This window comes from Neophocaena asiaeorientalis, unplaced genomic scaffold (assembly GCF_003031525.2).
Source record: "Neophocaena asiaeorientalis asiaeorientalis breed wild unplaced genomic scaffold, Neophocaena_asiaeorientalis_V1.1 scaffold217, whole genome shotgun sequence".
NCBI lineage: Eukaryota > Metazoa > Chordata > Mammalia > Artiodactyla > Phocoenidae > Neophocaena > Neophocaena asiaeorientalis.
This window is the reverse complement of record NW_020172293.1, coordinates 2,507,646-2,529,350: the sequence shown is the minus strand read 5'-3', so window position 1 is coordinate 2,529,350 and position 21,705 is coordinate 2,507,646. Positions and strand designations below refer to the sequence as shown.

The 21,705-nt window shown below is 40.3% G+C and overlaps 1 protein-coding gene across 4 annotated transcripts in view; it reads right to left on the bottom strand.

Annotated features, from left to right (window-relative positions):
• Positions 1-1,153: 1,153 nt before the first annotated feature.
• Positions 1,154-21,705, bottom strand: part of ARHGAP21 (Rho GTPase activating protein 21) — a 134,727-nt gene continuing 114,175 nt past the window's right edge. For 2 of the 4 annotated variants that reach the window (XM_024765678.1, XM_024765695.1), the window contains 13 exons: positions 18,589-18,873; positions 15,547-15,611; positions 15,331-15,470; positions 14,281-14,423; positions 13,094-13,249; positions 12,919-12,997; positions 11,794-11,867; positions 11,627-11,716; positions 9,847-9,972; positions 9,611-9,652; positions 9,185-9,290; positions 7,255-7,286; positions 1,154-3,604 (listed from right to left, as the gene is read on the bottom strand). In XM_024765678.1, the coding sequence (XP_024621446.1) occupies positions 1,943-3,604; positions 7,255-7,286; positions 9,185-9,290; positions 9,611-9,652; positions 9,847-9,972; positions 11,627-11,716; positions 11,794-11,867; positions 12,919-12,997; positions 13,094-13,249; positions 14,281-14,423; positions 15,331-15,470; positions 15,547-15,611; positions 18,589-18,873 (3,000 nt within the window). In that variant the 3' untranslated portion in view covers positions 1,154-1,942. The remainder of the gene's footprint in view (positions 3,605-7,254; positions 7,287-9,184; positions 9,291-9,610; positions 9,653-9,846; positions 9,973-11,626; positions 11,717-11,793; positions 11,868-12,918; positions 12,998-13,093; positions 13,250-14,280; positions 14,424-15,330; positions 15,471-15,546; positions 15,612-18,588; positions 18,874-21,705) is intronic. The other 2 variants (XM_024765686.1, XM_024765701.1) reach the window with 1 other exon arrangement.

Here is a 21,705-nt window from a genome sequence, read left to right as displayed (position 1 = left end):
AGACTTCTCTGTGCCTTTTCTACATTCCACGCGTGAGGAAAGGCACAGAGAAGTTACGTAGCAATCAAACTCATCCAGTTTGTAAATGGCAGAGCCTAGATTTGAAGTCAGGCAGTCTGGTTCTAGAATTCATGCTAACATCAATGGGTTTAATATTTTATAGACATAAAAGAAGGCTTAAAATGTGATGCACACAAAAGGGATCTCAAAATTGACTACGCTGTTTTGAAACAACTAAACAGAACGTTTAGAAATGAGACGTGAAATTTATTTAAAACTGGACAGATTTTTTTAATTTAACAATCTTTTAAGTACCCATTATTTCTAAGAGTATCTTTGATATACATTTTGCAAGTAATGTGTGGCAGGCACTATATTTGGAAGAGTATCTCATTTAAATCTAATAACCCTTATAGCAGATACTATTATCGTCATCGTTGATACAAAGGGAATAAATTAAGAGACGTTAAATAATTTGTCCAAGTTTATGTATCTAGGAAGTACAGAGTTGGTTTGACTTCCAAATGCATGTTCCCTTCACTCATAATCTCCAGAAAACGGTAAACAGCATATATGACTTCAGCTAAAAAAGTTAAATATTATCTGTGTATACGAGTGAAGTTAGGCCAACGGAAACATTTACAAGAGATCCCTGCCAAACACGGCCAAAAAGAGAGGGGTAGTGTATAGAGTAGGTAAATTTTTTTTTTTTTTGCGGTACGCGGGCCTCTCACTGTCGTGGCCTCTCCCGTTGCGGAGCACAGGCTCCGGACGCGCAGGCTCAGCGGCCACGGCTCACGGGCCCAGCCGCTCCGCGGCACGTGGGATCTTCCCGGACCGGGGCACGAACCCGCGTCTCCTGCGTCGGCAGGCGGACTCTCAACCACTGCGCCACCAGGGAAGCCCTAGGGTAGGTAAATTTTAAAAAGTCAGAACCAGGGACTTCCCTGGCCGTCCAGTGGTGAGGACTCCGCGCTTCCACCGCAGGGGGCACAGGTTCAATCCCTGGTCAGGGAACCAAGATCCTGCGTGCCACACCGCAGCAAAAAATTAAATAAGTACATAAATAAATAAATGTCAGAACCAATTAAGGCAGTTATAAATGGATGGCATTTAAATATATATATTAGAATAAGTTTCAAGCCATGCGAAGTTCACCAAAACAGTTTTTATTTCCAGTGTTTAATTGGGTACGCACACAGGCATGACACAGGTTTGGATCCATTAAGTCCTCATGCAGAATTATATTCTTCTCCATAAAGAAGCCAGTTCCATCCAGGTCACTATCTACACACCTATGTTACAACATTTATATCAAATCTGGTATCTGAAGAAAAGATACACATATAATATGTTCATTTAAGTTACGTATTTTACAGAAAGATTAAAAATTCAAGTCACACAAAACTCAAAAACTGTATTAAAAGTTTGAATAGAAAACTCAGAGATCCACCTGGAATGACTAGAGAATGGAAGTTCTGTATCTACCTGTGTTAAAACTGGTAAATGTGATGAAATTTGTTACCAATAAAACGCGTCTGTTTACTCAGTGTAAGTTATCTAATTTTAACAATATGGCACCCTAAAAACCAAATGTATTTTTATGATGAGGCACTTTTGTTAGTGATGAAACCAAAAGAACACATTTGCTGCATACTAATGCCAGCTATTTTCTTCAGTAATGTCGGGTGTATGCACTATGTGGTGAGTCGCAACAAATAACCTTGCTCGTTTGTATACAACTATCCAATATATTTTTAAATACATATATATGTTCTTCTGGCTGTAGTAAAATGCACTGTAAAGCTAGTTCACGGTGCAAAGTGATGAAACCAGCCCAAATGAAGGCTGCATAATAACAACTCTGGTACAAGAAAATATTTACAGAGTTATGGAACGTGGAACAGTAGCTTTTATTCGCTGGAGTGGACGTGCCCCCAGTTTAAAGACAGGGATGGGACTGGGCTTTGTTGCCTGGGGTTTCGGACAGTTGATGAGGTTGGGCCGTCGCTGCAGAGCTGGCGTTTTGGCTCGTGTTCTGGAAGCTTTCTCCATTGATTTGGTCAGGTGGCTGGGGTGGTGTGGAAAGAGGGGGCCTACTAGTTGAAGCCAAGGTGCTGGGAGAACTGTCTGCATCGGACTGAGAAGACAGGGCCGGCTCCGTGGTGGGTATCTCTAACGGGCTCAGGCTCTGGGGCTGGGGGTCCCCCGCGTCCCCTCTGCTCAGGTCAGCCGTACTGGTGCGTAGCCGCTCCCTGGCCAGCCAGTCTGAGATGGACAGGTCCTGGGCTGAGCATTTGGGCTTCAACCGTGTGACGGCTGAAAGCTCGGATTCTCTGTCCCCACTCTGCTCCTGCGCTTTCCAGAAATTCAAAACACTGATTTCAGTAGCATCCCTGTGCCCTCCCAGCGTGTGTCTGCGTTTGATGTTTTTCCTTTTGGCAGGATCGTCGTTGGTTTTTTGATTTCCTACTCCAAACATGTCATCTGCCGGTGCTTTGGGCCTCAGTTTTAACCGATCAGCTATTTTCGTTTTCCAGGTGGGTTCCTGTTTCTCGGATTCGCTTCTGGCTGGTGGTGTCAGTAAACTCCCCGTTGATTTTCCTTTTTTCATCACCTCGAACACTTTCGTGATGGAAGGGGCTTCTTTCTCATTCTTGGCATCTCCTAGAGTCGCGCTGTCTGACTTGAATCTGGCGGATTTTTTCCTGGACAGAGTGTCACACTCAATCAGTTTATGGGAACTGAAGAGCTGTCTCCGACTCTCTAAACTCGGTGTTAAACTCCCCTCCGTACAGCTGACTTCACTGCCTTCGGAGTCCCGCCGGCTCATCTTCGTGGCCTCGTGCAGTTTTCCACGGAGGAGCCTCTCGGAGGCCAGCGCAGCGGGGAAGACGGGGAAGTCGCTCTCGCTGTCCGTCTCCACCGGCCGCCCCTCGCTGACCAGCTCGCTCCTCTCGTCGTCGGCGTCGTCCCCCCTGCTCTCAGCCACCGACTGTACTTCGGGGCTCAGCCGGCTGGAGTCGAGGCCGGTCACGGAGGGGGCGGGCGACGTCGCCGAGCAGTCGACGGTGATGGTGCCGACACTGACCAGAAACTCGCCGACTCTGGGTTCGGGGCTGGTGGATTTCTTGGTGGAAAACCTCACCAGAGCGCCGGAATCGGGCCCCGTCTCGTCCGGGTGGGAGGCCTTCTGGGCCGCGAGGGCTCTGGGGCCCTCTTTCAGGATGGCCAGGCGACAGCTCGGGGTGGGCGACCTGCTCTGCTTGGCGCCCTGGGGGGCCGGGGGCTCCGCGCTCTCCCCCCGCAGGGCTCGCTGATCAGCTCTGGCCACGCTGCCATCCTTCTTCGCGTGATTTTCTTTGCAAGCCACGGTCCTTTGTTTCCTGCCCGGTGTCTCGCTCTCTTTTTTGGACTCTTCTTTAATATCGTTGTGACCCTGCTCTGCGTTTTCTTTCTTAAAAAACACATTGTCCAGTTCGTCTTCCGAGCTGCTGGGCTGTGCTTTTTCTTTTGGTTTCTTCCTCTTGCGACTGGCGGCCGCGAAGATGGACGACACAAGCAGGTCCCTGCTATACTGATCTTTTCCGGATCCCCAAGAACCCTGGGGAGCAGAGACACGAGACTTTGAACATAAGAACGTTATTGAGTTCACTTTCTGAAAAGGTTCCCCCGCCCCGCACCAATATTTCTTTTGTGTTTTTTTGTGTGTGTGTGTGATTTCCATTGCTTTGGTGATTATTTTTTATTTTATTTTTTAACTGAAATATAGTTGATTTACAATGCTGTGCCCATCTGTGCTGTACAGCAAAGTGACTCGGTTATACACATATAGACGTTCCTTTTTTTCACATTCTTTTCCATGATGGTTTAGCACAAGAGATTGAATATAGTTCCCTGTGCTGTACAGCAGGACCTTGTTGTTTAGCCATCCTCTATATAACATTGAATCGTTTGCATCTGCTCATCCCAAACCCCCACTCCTTCCCTCCCCCTCCCCCAAGTATTTCTTAACCACTAAAGCTAAGTAATAACAGGGTGTAGTTTTTACAGCCCCTTTTAACTTGTACCTAAGACAACTTCTTATTTTTATTTAACCTGTCCCATTTCTTGCCTGGTGGTATTTATCTGCCATGTCACAGCTGACATACACCTGTCTTTCAGGGACACCTTCTGTGCTTGGGGCCCTCTCGCACTCCTATTCTTCTTGACTTCCCTCCATCTACAGACCGTCCCTGCTTCTGCTACCCTCAGAGGGTCCTCAGGTTCCTTCCTCTGGAACACGGGTCTCATAAAGAGTCAATATTCTGACTGAGTAGAATATAATATTCTGACATTGGTTAAAATTTTATGACTGACTTCAATCTTCCAATTACAGCTATCACATGATACAGATACTGTATCAGATAAGCTGATTAAGATAAGGGAGGCTCCTGGGTTCTCATTAGTTCAGGCAGGCTCGATCTGCAGAAACTGGCCTTAGGTAAATCAAGTTGGCACTGTCTTCACTGATCTCAAGTAACAACCAAATCATGAGGTTCAAAAGACATCAGGTCAATTAAAGACCTGAAATCCTTACCATAGAAACACTGCAGTGCCCTGTATTGAGAAAGTGGCAGTGCGACCAATTGGCTTTGTCAGCTACGCCTAATAGGTTCTTGATGATGACTGTTTAAGTGTTCATAATGTACCTACAGGCTAAGTAAATTCGGGTCGGGGAGGGGGCGGTGTCAATAAACACTAGCTGGTGTAACACGCGCCATTTAAGTCAAGCAGGCAGGCAGGAAGTATGCAGAGTAACAGAAACTGAGTGATAGTTTCTCTGTTGTCATAAAAATCTTAGACAAGCTGGAACTACTATACTGAAGTCTTGAAAATTACAGTAAAAATTCAGGCTTTTGTATCAGAAAGGACTCACCAAAATGAAATCGCAGATTGATGGAACTTTGTTTTTATAAGTTATAAAGGATTTTATAATTATACAGGACCTTTCTAAGGGTTATTCACATTTAACACATTCTGTTGAAGACCGTAGGGGATGATGGCTGTGACTGAGCTCTGAATTAGAAGACCTGGTGTTCCTTCCCTAGCTTGCTGTGTATGACACTGAGCAAGTGATTCACTTTTAAACACCTCAACTTCATTGTTGATTTAAGTGAGAAGAAATTCGATTATACTATCTTTAAGATTCCCAGTGGTTCCCTTTAAAATTCGATGTTTCTGTGATCACTATGTGTTGGAGCAAATGACTATATTATTTTACAACTGAAAATAATTGTTACAAAGGATTGTATCATTTGGACATCCATCATATTATAGGTATAATACAAACACCACCATAATTTAATTAAGATGAAGAGACTGCTGTAACCACAGGTTAAGAAATATGCATCTAGTAAGAGGAAAGGAGGGAATTTCAAACAGGTATGAAATCTAAAGCCGAAAAATCTAAATCTAAAATCTTATATTCTGGCCAAAAGAGATGGGAAACTGTTCCAAAGTAAAGAAGTCTAAGGAGACATAACAACATAACGCAAGGGGCGATCCTTGATTGCATCCTATATACAGGAAAAGAAAAAACAACACACATTATTGGGACAACTGGCGAAATTTGTGTAAAAACTGTACATTAGAAATAATAATGTATTGTACTCATGTGAACTACCAGAATACAATAATTATGCTGTCATTACATAGAAGAATCCCCTTGCTCTTCGGAGATGCACACTGAAGCGTTTAGGGGCAAAGTGTTATCATGTCTATAAGTTAACTCTCAAAGGACTCAGAAAAAAAAAATTACATATATATCAAGATTTACCAACTGATAAATCTAGGGCAAAAGGTTTGGGTGCTATTATTCCAATAACTTTTTTGTAGGCTTACAATTTTTCAAAATGAAAAGTTGGGGTAAAAAGATGGTAAAAATCACAATATAAGTGATAGCAAATGATAGATCATTCAATATTTTATGATACTTTCTGCAAGAAATTCAATTCTAATTCAGTCATATGTGATCCCATTATGTTTAGAAATGATATGTAATGATATGTATGTCTCATTTCCAAATAGAACATCTGAACAAATTTATTGACAATTCTACTTGCTACAGTCTCAGAGGAGCAAAGCTGGCACAAACTGAATTAATGAAGGACTTTCGAACTGAATGTCTTAAAAACTACTAAAAAGTGTACTTTGGTGGTGGTCCCAACAGAACACAAATTATGTAAACAAAAATTGATTATAAAAACAAAATCAGGGACTTCCCCGGTAGTGCGGTGGTTAAGAATCCGCCTGCCAATGCAGGGGAACACGGGTTCGAGCCCTGGTCCAGGAAGATCCCACATGCCGCAGTGCAACTAAGCCCGTGCGCCACAACTACTGAGCCTGCGCTCTAGAGCCCGCGAGCCACAACTACTGAGGCCCGTGTGCCTAGAGGCCGTGCTCTGCAATGAGAAGCCACCGCAACGAGAAGCCCATGCACCGCAACGAAGAGTAGCCCCCACTCGCAGCAACTAGAGAAAGCCTGCAAGCAGCAACGAAGACCCAGTGCAGCCATAAATAAATAAATAAATTTATTAAAAACAAAACAAACAAACAAAAAAACCCAAAATGAGTGATCTTGTTGAAAAGAAGGCAAGAATATATATTTTCATAAAAAATGTATAATAATAATAAAGTCTATATTACTACTGAAATGTTTACAGAATGAAATAAAATGTTTGGGATTTGCTTCCAAATAGTCCCGAGGGACTTCCCTGGTGGTCCAGTAGTTAAGACTCTGAGCTTCTACTGTAGGGGACACGGGTCCCATCCCTGGTAGGGGAACTAAGATCCCACCTGCTGCGAGGCCAAAAAAAAAACCAAAAAAAAACAAAAGTCATGAAGAGGAGGAAAGTGGGCGGGCGCAGATGAGACAAACTTGGCCATGTGTTAATTGTTAAGTGTGGATAATAAGGGCTCATTATATTATTCTCTCTGCTTCTGCATATGTTAGAAAATTTTCACATTAAGAATGAGGGGGTAAAGGCCTACTTCTTTGAATTATGCTAAACTACACGGAGATAAATCCAACACCCCACCCCACCATCCAGTATTCCTCTATCATATTCTATTTTAAGCATTCATTTTTCCCTTTATAAGACTCTGCTGGTCTGTCATCAGACACAGACAGGGGTGCGTCTGCATACCAGTCATACCAATCAGCCACGAAGCAATTCCCCTCTAAAATATTCCAAACTGTACACAAAAATTTACCTTAGATTTTGTTGAGTCACTAGTAGCTGAATCTGTGAGAAGTTAAAGAAAACACGGTCAGTATTGGTCAGATTCTTTACTGCTTTCAACAAACAATGCAAAACTTATGGAAAAGACAGGCACAGAACAAAATGTGAAAGCAAAACTCAAAAACAATAGAACACAGTGGATAGTCAGAGCTCACAAAGATGCAAGCTGCACCACAGAAAGCCACCGCCATGAAAGGATGCTGTGAATTGTAGGCAGAATCAGCTCAATGATAGGGATGGCAAAGGAGCCCTGTACTAAACAAAACAGAAACACTAGTGTTTATTAAATGTGCTAAGCATTAAATCTAGCAATAAAGCAGCTTGAAGACCTTTTGAAGAATTGCACTATGTACCACATCCTGTATCTGAAACTGATACACAATGTAGAACGTTTAGGATTGTTGGCTGCCCTCGCTACAAATTGAGATGCTCAGACTCAGTGTATTTATGTTGATTTTTGTCAGACTGTCAATGTTAAATTTTAGAAGCATATACTGTGTGCGTAAGGATGCATTAGGATAACCCTGCTCCTAGGTCACTTTGACGTTACGTTAAATCATGCTGATCTCTGTGCTTTGGACCCCGGTTTCACATCTGTGCAGTCAGGGATCCTTTCGACTAGTTAAATTGCTACCAGTTTTCCAATTATTTATTAACAAATGCTATTATGGAAATGGAAAAATGGAGAGCATCATTTTACTGTCTGGCAAAAAACTCAGATTATACAAGTATAAAGAGGGTAGGAAGGGGCTAGCACTCTTCAGGACAACACCAATTTGGAAATTTTCTCTTTCAACTTCAGGGAAATGGATTTTCAGAATTAATGAGCTGAGCCCCATGCCACGCCCCTTTCAACACATGGCTCAATGCTTTATGACTTTAAGAACTGGTAGACCATACCATGCTATTTCTCCTCACGGTCTGCTTCAGAAATAACAAGAAACAGCAGAAAAACCTTTAAGAAAGTAGTAGTGATCTGTTTACAATAATCGTAAGAGAAAATGTACACCACAGATCAACTCGGTTTGCATTTACAGGAATCGGGGGTTTCTGCAGACAAGGCAGCTACAGTGTGGACAGCAGTCCTCCTTCTTCCTACAGTTCCAGCTGTCCATCAGGGACACCACGGAATCCACTAGCGACATGACCGTGTGATAGACTCCTCCCATCTCGCCTGTGCAACACCAGTATAGATTTGCCTGTGTCAGTAAGTGCTGGAAAGAAAACCCTTTAGGACTAAAACAAGAACTAGAGACAAAGGGAGAACATGGTGTAAAACATGCTAGGTTAGTGCAACAGTTTGGCAGGAGAAAATTTGCATCGAAAGAGCCTATTAGAACTGATACTTCACCGAACATGAGGGTGGCAATAGAAGACAGAAGAAAATGTCAAAGAAATTGACTTTTACGGTGACCTCTGTAGTGACAAGATGATATACTGCATTTCTGGGAATGGGGCCCATGAGCATTTTACGTATTTAATTGGCTGCTTTTTCAACAGAACGTCCAGCTCAAGAGTAAGAACTACTCATACTTTCTGCCATCACAGCAACCACATACTCAGTAGCGTGTATCTGCTTTACCTTGTGATGACTATTACATGGAAACTGTGAATTAAAAAAAAAGCACAAAACAGTGGTTCGCATGCTCATTTTCCCTCCTATTTCCTTTCCGACAAGCATTACAACTCCATGCACTGCCAACGGCATTACAGTCACTGGAAGATAATTCAGATCGATCAGAAGAGGAAGATTACATCATTTTTATTAGTGGAAAGGGAAAAAAAGAAGAGGAAAAGGAAAAAAAATCAGAGTGAATTGTTACTTATGATTGATTTGCTCTTTCATGTTATAAGAATTTAGCTTTTAACCTAGAGATCAATACTGCCCAGGCAAGAGTTACCTGATACATCTCCAGGGGAGACGCCTGTCCTTCCAATGTTGGTGAGTAAATGATCTATGTTTGGCACTGGCTGGGAGTCTACTGTGTTTTCCTCCTGCACTGTTGTCTATGGTTAATAAACAAAGATCTCTTCATCATCTCTTCAAAGATACTTTCTTTAAAATTCAAACAACATTTAGTAAAAGACACATTACTGAGTGGAGGACATATGCTTAATTTTTTACATTATTTGCATATAATTAATTACCAAATAAGTATCATACTTGGATTTTCATTAGACCAGAAACTGAGGCGCTATAGACCTGCTTTCGGGGTGCAAAGCAGACAATAGCATACAAAGCAGGAAGGTGACACAGTTGTAGGATCAGGATCTTGTGTGTCCCAAATGAGAAGAACAGAGTACAAATGCTGACGGACAATACTTACAAGAGGTTCTTCAGCACCTTCTTCTGTGAAAAACCAGTCATGCTAAAATTTAAAATAAAAAAGGTGAAAAAGAGAAATTAAATAACCCCCTACAGAGATCTATATTTTGGAGGATAGCACAGAAAAAAAGGTAATTCTCTTAGGAAAAAAAAAAAAAGTATAACCAAATTCTGCCCTACCAACCATCAGCTGCTCATGAAAAAGAATGTTCTCGATGAGCCGAAGCCTGGACTTACGTGCTGGATAAGCGTCTCTACGATCTTGTACTGGTCTGGCATGTGAGTGACCATGTGCGTCATGTTATCCTCAGAGGTCCTCACGAGAGTTGGACCAAACACTATGGCTAGGTTTCTGGGTTCCATCTGCAACAGAGGATGGTATTAGAAAATATCACAACTTTTCTTAAGAAAGTAGGCTTAAATTCCCATTGTATGCTTGGCATTTTACTTCTGAAAGACTCTTTTGATGAAAAGGAATTCAAAGAATGGTTGACTGATGTGTGTAAAAAAAAATAATGCTTCAGGGTTAGAGTTTCCATAAACTGATCTATATGTAAATTCTTTTTCTTGCTTTAATGACAACATACAATACTTAATTGGCATTTGTTTTTTCCAGGAAGTCTTTGATTGAAAACAATTGATCTGGTTCAAAACTAGTATTACAGGGAATTCCCTGGCAGTCCAGTGGTTAGGGCTCCACACTTCCAAGGCAGCGGGTACAGGTTCCATCCCTGGTCAGGGAACTAAGATCCCACAAGCCGTGCACCTCAGCCAAAAATAAGTATTAATAAAGCTGAATCAACTGACAAAAATATTAAAATCAAAGGGAATAAAACTTGCAAAAGAATAGGGAAAACCTCTCCCCTCAAAAACTAAACAAATGGAAAGAGATACATAAAAATTTCCAAATTTGCCTGAGTAGTACATTAAGATCATGAATATGTAAAAACTAATGTCTGAAAATATTCTTTTGATAAAAATTTTACTTCAACCAAGACTTCCAAAGCTTGTTGCTTATCCTTGTACCAATGAACACCTCAGTATTACATGCCTATATGTTTGTATGTTTCCTTCCATGATAGTTTTTACTCCTGTTTAAGTACCTGATTGTCAAAGGTGCAAACCTTTTGTTTTTCTTTGTTATATCTTATAAGTATCTGGTGTAATTTTTTGACCTTAGGATTTGATTAAAATATTAAATAACCAATCCCAAAAACATACAAGAGGGTAAAAAACCATTGTGGAACTCAAAAAAAAAAGAAAAATCAAACTGGTCTTGGGATCCACACCAAAAATTTAGTTTCTATCCATCACCAGACAGTTGATCCCCCTTACCCTTTCACCCTCCCCTGCACCCCTGCCCCTTCCCCTCTGGTAACCACTACTGTGTTCCCTGTATCTATGTGTTGTTTTCGTTTGGTTTGTTCATTTATTTTGTGTGTGGTTTTTTTTTTTATTCCATGTGAGTAAAATCATACAATATTCATCCAAAAGATATTTCTTTAAACCAATCAGGAAAAGCTACACGTGAACAGACTACTAGATAATACGATGGAATAGTAAATTTTGTTGTGTTTGATAAAGGTAATATGGTGGTATGAAAACAAAACCAAAACAATTTATCTGCTAAATCTAAATGAAACAAAACAAAAAAAGAAAATGTCTGTTGTTTTTCACTGTATACCATTTGATACATTTGTACTGTTGTTTGTGCAAATACTGCCCATTCAAAATATTAATATACAGTTGAAAAATAAAAGAAGTAAAATTTCTGACTTTTTCATTTTTCTTGCTGGATAAACATAAAAGAAAATGTCTTGAAAAAACAACAATTCATATTTTGGGGATCTTTTGCTTTTAAGAGTGATCTTTAAAGGGACGTGATCACCAGTATGATGTATTTTAGAGCTTCTGTTTAATTATAACCTATTTTTGACTATTTCACATGAAGCAGTGAAGTACATCTTGTCAACTAAAGCCACCGAAAGTACATCTCTTCAATAAACAGTTTACACACCTTATTTTTTTCTGAATTTTCTGCCACTGTCTTCAGATGAGCCGAAAGAAACTTGAGTGTTTCATAATGATGTTCGGGCAAATCATGAATCTGAAACATATTATTTTCATGATGGATTTAAATGCTGAACTTTTGTTGTACCTCCAAAAATATAAAATAATACCTACTAGTCTTTTTAATGTTTTCAGACGATCTAGAGGATCTTCCTTACGATTGGCTTCAATAAAGTCGGCATATTTATCTGACAACAGTAAGAACAAAAAAAAACAAATTCATCTTAAATTGTTTAGGTGAGCTGTAATCTAGTTTCCCTTTAAGGTTCAATTTCAAACGACAATTAAAAAGAAAAAAATAGTAGGGAAGACCCCCAAATAGCCTTTGAAATGTTGTCCTAAAACTACTATAGGGGCTTCCCTGGTGGCACAGTGGTTAAGAATCCACCTGCCAATGCAGGGGACACGGGTTCGAGCCCTGGTCCAGGAAGATGCCACAGGCCACGGAGCAACCGAGCCCGTGGGCCACAGCTACTGAGCCTGCACTCTAGAGCCCATGAGCCACAACTACTAAGCCCGTGTGCCACAAGTACTGAAGCCCGCGTGCCTAGAGCCCGTGCTCTGCAACAAGAGAAGCCACCGCGATGAGAAGCCTGCGCACCGCAACGAAGAGTAGCCCCTGCTCGCTGCAACTAGAGAAAGCCCGTGAGCAGCAACGAAGACCCAATGCAGCCATAAATAAATTTATAAAAAATAAAATAAAATAAAATAAAACTACTATAGTTTTTAATGATTCCTCTAGGCCTTATCAAACAAAGGAAATTCCCTAAAATGTGAGTTCTCTGAGGGTAGAGCCTGTATTTACACAGTCTGTCCACTTTCTCTCCCCGCACTGCAACATCTACTACAAGGTCTTATCTAAGTCAAATAGTTGGCTTGGCTGAAAAAAATGCTTTTCTACTAATTGTACCTTATTATGCCTGAAGGCTTTTCACTGAGAACAATAACAACATATTTTCAACTCAGCTGTAAACATGAATGAACAGGATAATATATATTTTTACTGAACTTTAACAACGTTTTATAAACTGTTTTTCACTGAAATGTATCAGGAGGAAAAAAACATCCAAATGACAAAAAATAGGACATGATTGTGCTTTGTATACAAGTAAGAACTAAACAAAACCTCCTGTTTCTTTTGACAAAAATATTTTCCCCTGGTTCAATTTAATATGCTGTGGTTTCCCAACAATGTAATGTTCAACTGTTGCATCGGTGCCTTTGGTGGGGTTAACTCACCATTTGTGAAAAGTGGTTCAGGGAGTTTTCTGAAGAAGGATTTTAGTAAACTGCTTATCACATTCAAATCTCGCCATTTCTAGGTATGCAAAATAAAAATACCGTATTTTTGTAGTCAATACCGCAAAGGAAAAAAACACACACCAGTTATTCAAATAGAAATATGCAAACTTACATCGTCTTGTATATCAATATCAGCCATTCCCTTGTTGAGTTCCTCCTGCATACTTGAGATGGCTGCATTGTTTCCAGGAACTCTATAAATACCTGTATATTCAAGACCTCTTTCTTCAACTAATTTGCAACATATGTCAACTATTAATGGAATATACTGCAAAACAAGAAATAAGCATTTTATTTAACACAGCATGAATGTTTATCTTCAGTTAGTAGATACATATCGTAGCTAAAAGGCCCTTTTCATCCAAAAGGAAACAGTATATAAATTGCTGTTATTTGATACAGAGAAAATAAAGAATAGAAACATTGGAGAACTGGGAAGAGACAAAACCAGCAAGAGGGGCTTCCCTGGTGGCGCAGTGGTTGAGAGTCCGCCTGCCGATGCAGGGGACACGTGTCTGTGCCCCGGTCCGGGAAGATCCCACATGCCGCGGAGCGGCTGGTCCCGTGAGCCATGGCCGCTGAGCCTGCGCGTCCGGAGCCTGTGCTCCGCAACGGGAGAGGCCACAACAGTGAGAGGCCCGCGTACCGCAAAAAAAAAAAAAAAAAAACCCAGCAAGAGATAGTTGAGTCAGTGGAAAGAGAATGAATAGGTCAAGACTGAAAGAGGAGGCCCCACAGGGAGATAATAGTCTAAAGAAGAAACAAGAGCAAGTAGGGAGAATGTGGCAACAGTTCAGTTGAATAAAAGAAGGGGGACGGGGAAGAGGAGGGGGAAAGAATAACATCCATCCACTCACGATATGAATCCTAACGTGGGCATTGTAAACACACGCACGCGCACACACACACATACACGCGCACACACACGCGCACACATTTATATTTATCACACTTTCTTAATCAGACTCTTGTTCCCATCCTTCTTTTAAAATGCTGAAAACAGAAACACACACGACTTGAAAATGACTTCTTACCTAGATAGTTTCAGATACATTCTTAGCCATTGAATAATTATTCTATTTCAGAGTCAACACATTAGAGAAAAGCATTATAGATAAAATTACTCCATACACCCGTACAGGTCAGACATGCTTAGAGAAACTAAGGTCTGTTAAGAAGAGGAAAATACTCAACAGATGGACAGATACCCGCTGTGACCTGCACGGCTGTGTACTTGGGTCCTGTTATGACGACGGCTGAATTAATGGCTTTAGGAAATCTGGCGGGCTGGTGTCTTACCCGATTAGTATGAGCTGGTGGGCAGTCATCCAGTCTGACCCCGAACGTTCCTGTAGCAGTAGGCTTTTTTTCAAATGTCTTTCTCATAATACTTGGAATGCCTTTTCTCCATGTGCCTTTGTCTTTTGGGGGACTAGTGTCATCTTTTGATCGTTATTCAAAAGAAAATGACATGAAAAGAAAATAGAAACAAGAGTGTTTAAATCATGACTTTAAAGATCCTTTATCAATATTTATATAAATCAGAGTCCTGTACTATAAATAACATATCTTTTATGTATCAAACATATTCTATTCTATTCTATTCTCTTCCTGATATAGCACTCCTTTCAACCCTCCATATAATTTAGTACAAATCAATTCTGCTTCTTCACCCTTTGACAATCTGTACCATGATTTTCTTTAAAACAGTCAAGACAATAGAATTAATGTGACATCTTTATAGTGAGATTTTAGCAAAAGTAAACATAATGGTTTTATTTCAAAATGAAAGCATCTGGATCCTCTGCATTTATCAAATTGGCAGTTTTTGACATACATGTATGTGTTGTATTTTCCTTCACTTGATCTTTATTATAAGAACTGGTGTGTTGGGCTTCCCTGGTGGCGCAGTGGTTGAGAGTCCACCTGCCGATGCAGGGGACACGGGTTCGTGCCCCGGTCCGGGAAGATCCCACATGCCGTGGAGCGGCTGGGCCCGTGAGCCATGGCCGCCGAGCCTGCGTGTCCGGAGCCTGTGCTCCGCAATGGTAGAGGCCACAACAGTGAGAGGTCCGCATACCGCAAAAAAAAAAAGAACTGGTGTCTTGGACCCCAGCTTAAGGGAAAGGCCCCACCAGCCTGGACCAGGCCCCCAGTGATCTCTGGGTTAGCTCACCCTGAGCTGAGGTCCGCAGAAAAGGCACAGAAAAACATGAAAACACCTTTAAAATCCCAATTTTATTTAAAAAAAAAAAAAAAATTTTTTTTTTTTTTTTACTTAAGTATAGTTGATTTACTACAAACCCAATTTTAAATCCTAAATTTATCTAGGAATGCTGATATCAGTACCTTTACTGAGAAGCTTCCTTTCTGACTCTTCCTTGGGGGAGTGTGGACTTTGAGTCCGAGGCTCTGCTTTAGCACCGAGTAGAGTCTGCCGGATGCTGAGACTCTGGCGAGGGGTCTTTGGCAACTGCTCTGCTTTGCTGCTGAAAGAAAGGAACATTTCTGACCAAGTACGTATTTTACATCCCAGTTAACCTGCAGGCATGGTGGGATTCTCACCTCATCAGACTGTTGTATTCTTTTATTCTTCGACTAATCAGATCCCTGTTAGTAACTCCAGTGTCCTAAAGAATAAATAGAAGGTAGAATTAGAAAGTCAACTCTAAACTCCCTAAATAAGGATCCTACTCTTTCTGGGGGGCAGGGGGGAGCTCTATACTGTACTACTTTGCTTATTCAATAGAGACTCCATGGAGTTGTTTTTAAAGCTCTATTCAAATCATGACCTAACTTCACTAAGTGACAAACGTTCAAGTGCCTCTGCCACTGCCAAGAGTCTTCTGTGTATTTTCTGTACCCCAGCAACACCTAGACTAGTACCAGCAAGTAGCCAGTGTTCAAACTTACTGAATTGATCTGGGGTTTTTAATAAATGACTGGGAGGCAGTGAGCCAGTTTTTTCTCTCGCTAATACCAGAAAGAATGATCAGCGTTTCAAAATAATACAGTTGGATAAAAGATGGAATACTGCCAAAATGTGTTAATGATTAATTGATAGGAACAGTGAGACTGAGGGTCAATTAGTATCAGAAGTGACAGTTATATTAGCAGAAGAAAAAAGCTCAGACGTGGCTTTATTAACCTCAACAAGTTAACCTCAATAATATGCTACATGGAAAACTCAGAGTTGACCATAAGGAGATGATTTTTTTTTTCCCTACTGGTTCCAATTATAAATTGACATGTGTCCGCAAGTATTTTTTTTACTTGTCTCGTTTTGGTCATAGCGAACGTTACAATTTACAAAGAATACAGACTTTATAAATTCTCGAATTCAAATAGATTCTTCTCATTTACCAACTGAAAGAGGATATGGTTAAGATCTAGAATAAGACTGCTTGAGAATTCTGAGCTGTGTGACCCTGGGGAAATTACTTAACTTCTCTTTGCCACAAAGTTCCCTTGTTTGAAACATGGTGATGATAATAATAAGACACATTCATATGGTTGCTGAAATTAACTGACATAAAATGCTTAAAAGAGTGACTGCCATATGGTATATGCTCGGTGAATTATTACTTTCTTAGCTATAAAACTCGGTGAAAACACCCGTGTCTTAGAATCAGATGATAGTGATGATGCTATAATGGCTGACATGAAGTACATGTTCATGACCTACCAGACACTGGGGTGCGTTCTTCATAAGCATCACTTCATTCAATTTCTAAAAAAGCCCTATGTCTCAAAGATGAAGTCATCTACTGCCCAGCAGGACACCTGGCCATAGAGCAGGGGCTGATCAAACAGGAACTCCTTTGAACTGCTACTTAAAGCTGAAATCTACACCCAAGTTGTGATTCTCCCTGTTTACTCTGCCAAAACTCAGGTCTGATGTCTCTTTATAGCGGTGGTTGTAGAAAAAGGGCTGTATTGATATGGATCTGGTATTCGTTGTTCACGACAAACAAGGTAGAGTGTAAACTGTCAGACGAGAAAAAGTACAGGCATTTTCCTATGTTCTAAGTTTTCATGACTTGAATTGGATATAATGGAAATGACAGAATTCGAGAACATAATTTGCGTAACTTCATGGTTAATGTAGGTATTCCTGCATACTGTAATGGGAAAGTAGGGGGAAAGAACCTTGTGGGTTTTTTTTTTTGTCATAACAACGGGCACGCAAAGGAGAATAACGTCTAAGAAAAACTGCTGATGATATGAAAAAGGCACCCTTGAGCAAAATCTAGACTTAATCATTGCTGAATCTGCTCTGTAAAGTTTACAGTTATGTACACTTAAAAAAAAAATCTTGGGCTTCCCTGGTGGCGTGGTGGTTGAGAGTCCACCTGCCAATGCTGGGGACACGAGTTCATGCCCTGGTCCGGGAAGATCCCACATGCCGTGGAGCGGCTGGGCCTGTGAGCCATGGCCGCTGAGCCTGCGCCTCCGGAGCCTGTGCTCCGCAACGGGAGAGGCCACAACAGTGAGAGACCCCTGTACCGCAAAAAAAAATCTTCACTTAAAAAAAAAATCTTCACTACTGAAAGTTCTGCTGTAAAAAATAACTTGATGGTTGTGAGTCAGAAACTCTCCTTATTAAAAAGAAAAGGTGGCTTATAACATGATTTCTGATACTACAAGTTTTCTTAGAAACCAATTACTGTATTACAGTAGGCTATATGATATTCTTGCCTGCATAATTTCATTAACAAGAATCATGCTATCAGTGTCTCTGCATTTACACAGCAATTTGTTTGGAGATGCATTTTCGCTGTAACTTAAGCCCACAACAACCCTGGTTTTGACACAAAGAAACAGATCTGGAATTATTCAGTCACAAAGGTAATGACCAGGACTAGGAACCTAGGTCTCTGCTCAGTGCTTCACTGCTTCTGAGAAGGTATGCAGCATGTATGAATAATCTGCTTTTCTAGGTCAGTAATGGTGATTTTCCCAATAAGTGAAAATAATATAATATAGGTACACTTGAGTTTTCCTTTTTTTTTTTGGCAGCACCGTGTGGCTGGTGGAATCTTAGTTCCTCAAACATGGATCGAACCTGTTCCCTTGGCAGTGGAAGCACAGAGTCCTAACCACTGAACTGCCAGGGAAGTCCCTGAATTTTCCCTCTGATCAACTATTTTTTTCTTTAATTAATTTATTTATTTTTGGCTGAGTTGCGTCTTCATTGCTGCGTGCGGGCTTTCTCTAGTTGCTGCAAACAGGGGCTACTCTTCATTGTGGTGCAGAAGCTTCTCACTACGGTGGCTTCTCTTGCTGTGGAGCACAGGCTCTAGGCACACGGGCTCAGTAGTTGTGGCTCGCGGGCTCTAGAGCGCAGGCTCAGTAGCTGTGGTGCACAGGCCTGAGTTGCTCCGCGGCATGTGGGATCTTCCTGGACCAGGGCTCGAACCCGTGTCCCCTGCATTGGCAGGCGGATTCTTAACCACTGAGCCACCAGGGAAGCCCTGATCAACTATTTTTAAGTGAAGATAGCACGTTATAATTTTTTTAAAATGATGTATCAGATTCTTTCAGTCTCCTTTAAAAAGAAAATGTTGCGACAGCGTCAGTTTTATCAATGTCGTTTTGGACACTAACCTCCTCATTTAAGTTGCTGCTCTCCTGGATGCTCTTGATCCAGGCTAGCATGTCGTCCCTGTCTTCAGCCTGAAACAGGCACTCACAGTCAGACGTGGTGAGTCGAAAGACATTTTTCCTCTTGGTCTCGCTGTAAGAGATGTCTATTAAGCAAGCATTAACACTGATGGGCTGCTCCTCTTCAGACGGAGTCGTCTGTTCTCGTTTATCTTTGTACAGGTACAGCGAATGGCCCCGAAGTACAACATACATCTGCTTCCATGGTCGAATACTTCCACCAACTCGCTGGAGAACATGAGACAGATCAGGCATACTCAACACTTGGCTAAATCTTAGTGACAGGACAGATGCATCTAGCAACACTGTTAACACACTTAAATGTATACCCAACGTGGCAGATGCCTGCTTTACGTCAATATGTATTTGTTAGGGCAGGAAAGACAAAAAGTGTGGAACGTAAACCAAGTTGGGTAATGTATTCCTATCACAATCAAGGGCAATGAAATCTCAACTTTAATTGGGTTGAGAAAATAAAATGAACAAAGTTAATTAGGATAAAGCGAGTGTAGTAAAATATATAAAAAATGCTAACAGAATAGAAAATGAGGAAAAAGGTCAGTCAGAAAAATTCTGAGTGAAAGCAAGGCTTAAGACAAGTCTTAGATCATGCAAATGACAAACACTGAAAAAACTAATCCCAAAAGGATATGCAGACGTAATGAATTTAGTTAACAAAACTGATCAACTTTATATGGTCAAGCAACAACATGCAAGATGGGTTTTCTGAAAAAAAATTTCATACTCTTTTGACGGTATTAAAGTTTTCTTATAAATTAAGCTACACAGATATTGTAGAAAATTTTCTGATGAAGTTTTTCTTATATTGTTATCTATTTAATGAAGCATATATTGATATTGATATTCATTTAAATACCTCTATATTTATAAAATAAGGGGAAACAATAAAATTATTATAAAGGCAACTTGAAACTCTGCAAGCCAGAAGGAAGTGGCAGGACATGTTTAAAGTGATGAAAGGGAAAAACCTACAACCAAGATTACTCTACTCAGCAAGGATCTCATTCAGATTTGACGGAAAAATTAAAACCTTTAAAGACAAACAGAAGTTAAGAGAATTCGGCACCACCAAACCATCTCTACAACAAATGCTAAAGGAACTTCTCTAGGCAGGAAACACAAGAGAAGGCAAAGACTTACAATAACAAACCCAAAACAATTAAGAAAATGGTAATAGGAACATACATATCGATAACTACCTTAAATGTAAATGGATTAAATGCTCCAACTAAAAGACATAGACTGGCTGAATGAATACAAAAACAATATCTGTATATATGTTGGGTACAAGAGACCCACTTCAGACCTAGGTACACATACAGACTGAAAGTGAGGGGGTGGAAAAAGATATTCCATGCAAATGGAAATCAAAAGAAAGCTGGAGTAGCAACTCTCATATCAGACAAAATACACTTTAAAATAAAGACGATTACAAGAGACAAAGAAGGATACTACATGCTGATCAGGGGATCTATCCAAGAATACGATATAACAAATATAAATATTTATGCACGCAACATAGGAGCACCTCAATACGTAAGGCAAATACTAACAGCCATAAAAGGGGAAATTGACAGTAACACATTCATAGTAGGGGACTTTAACACCCCACTTTCACCCATGGACAGATCATCCAAAATGAAAATAAATAAGGAAACACAAGCTTTAAATGATACATTAAACAAGATGGACTTAATTGGTATTTACAGGACATTCCATCCAAAAACAGCAGATTATACTTTTTTCTCCAGTGCTCATGGAACATTCTTGGGTCAAAAAACAAGCCTTGGTAAATTTAAGAAAATTGAAATTGTACCAAGAATCTGTTCTGACCACAACGCTATGAGACTAGATATCAATTACAGGAAAAAAATCTGTAAAAAATACAAACACATGGAGGCTAAAAAATACACTACTAAATAACCAAGAGATCACTGAAGAAATCAAAGAGGAAAACAAAAAATACCTAAAAACAAATGAAAATGAAAACACGACACCCAAAACCTATGGGACGCAGCAAAAGCAGTCCTAAGAGTGAAGTTTATAGCAATACAATCTTACCTCAAGAAACAACTCAAATAAAAAACCTAACCTTACACCTAAAGGAATTAGAGAAAGAAGAACAAAAAAATTGCATAGTTAGCAGAAGAAAAGAAATCATAAAGATCAGAACAGAAATAAATGAAAAAGAAATGAAGGAAATGAGAGCAAATATCAATAAAACGAAAAGCTGGTTCTTTGAGAAGGTAAACAAAACTGATAAACCATTAGCCAGACTCATCAAGAAAAACAGGGAGAAGACTCAAATCAACAGAATTAGAAATGATAAAGCAGAATTAACAACTGACACTGCAGAAATACAAAGGATCATGAGAGATTACTACAAACAACTATATGCCAATAAAATGGACAACCTGGAAGAAACTGACAAATTCTTAAAAATGCACAACCTTCCGAGACTGAACCAGGAAAATAGAAAATATGAACAGACCAATCACAAGCACTGAAATTGAACTGTGATTAAAAATCTTCCAAAAAACAAAAGCCCAGGACCAGATGGCTTCACAGGCAAATTCTATCAAAGATTTAGAGAAGAGCTAACACCTATCCTTCTCAGACTATTCCAAAATATAGCAGAGGGAGGAACACTGCCAAACTCATTCTACGAGGCCACCATCACCCTGATACCAAAACCAAAGATGTCACAAAAAAAGAAAACTACAGGCCAATATCACCGATGAACATAGATGCAAAAATCCTCAGCAAAATACTAGCAAACAGAATCCAACAGCACATTAAAAGGATCATACACCGTGATCAAATGGAGTAAATTGAAACTGTGATTAAAAATCTTCCAAAAAACAAAAGCCCAGGACCAGATGGCTTCACAGGCAAATTCTATCAAAGATTTAGAGAAGAGCTAACACCTATCCTTCTCAGACTATTCCAAAATATAGCAGAGGGAGGAACACTGCCAAACTCATTCTACGAGGCCACCATCACCCTGATACCAAAACCAAAGATGTCACAAAAAAAGAA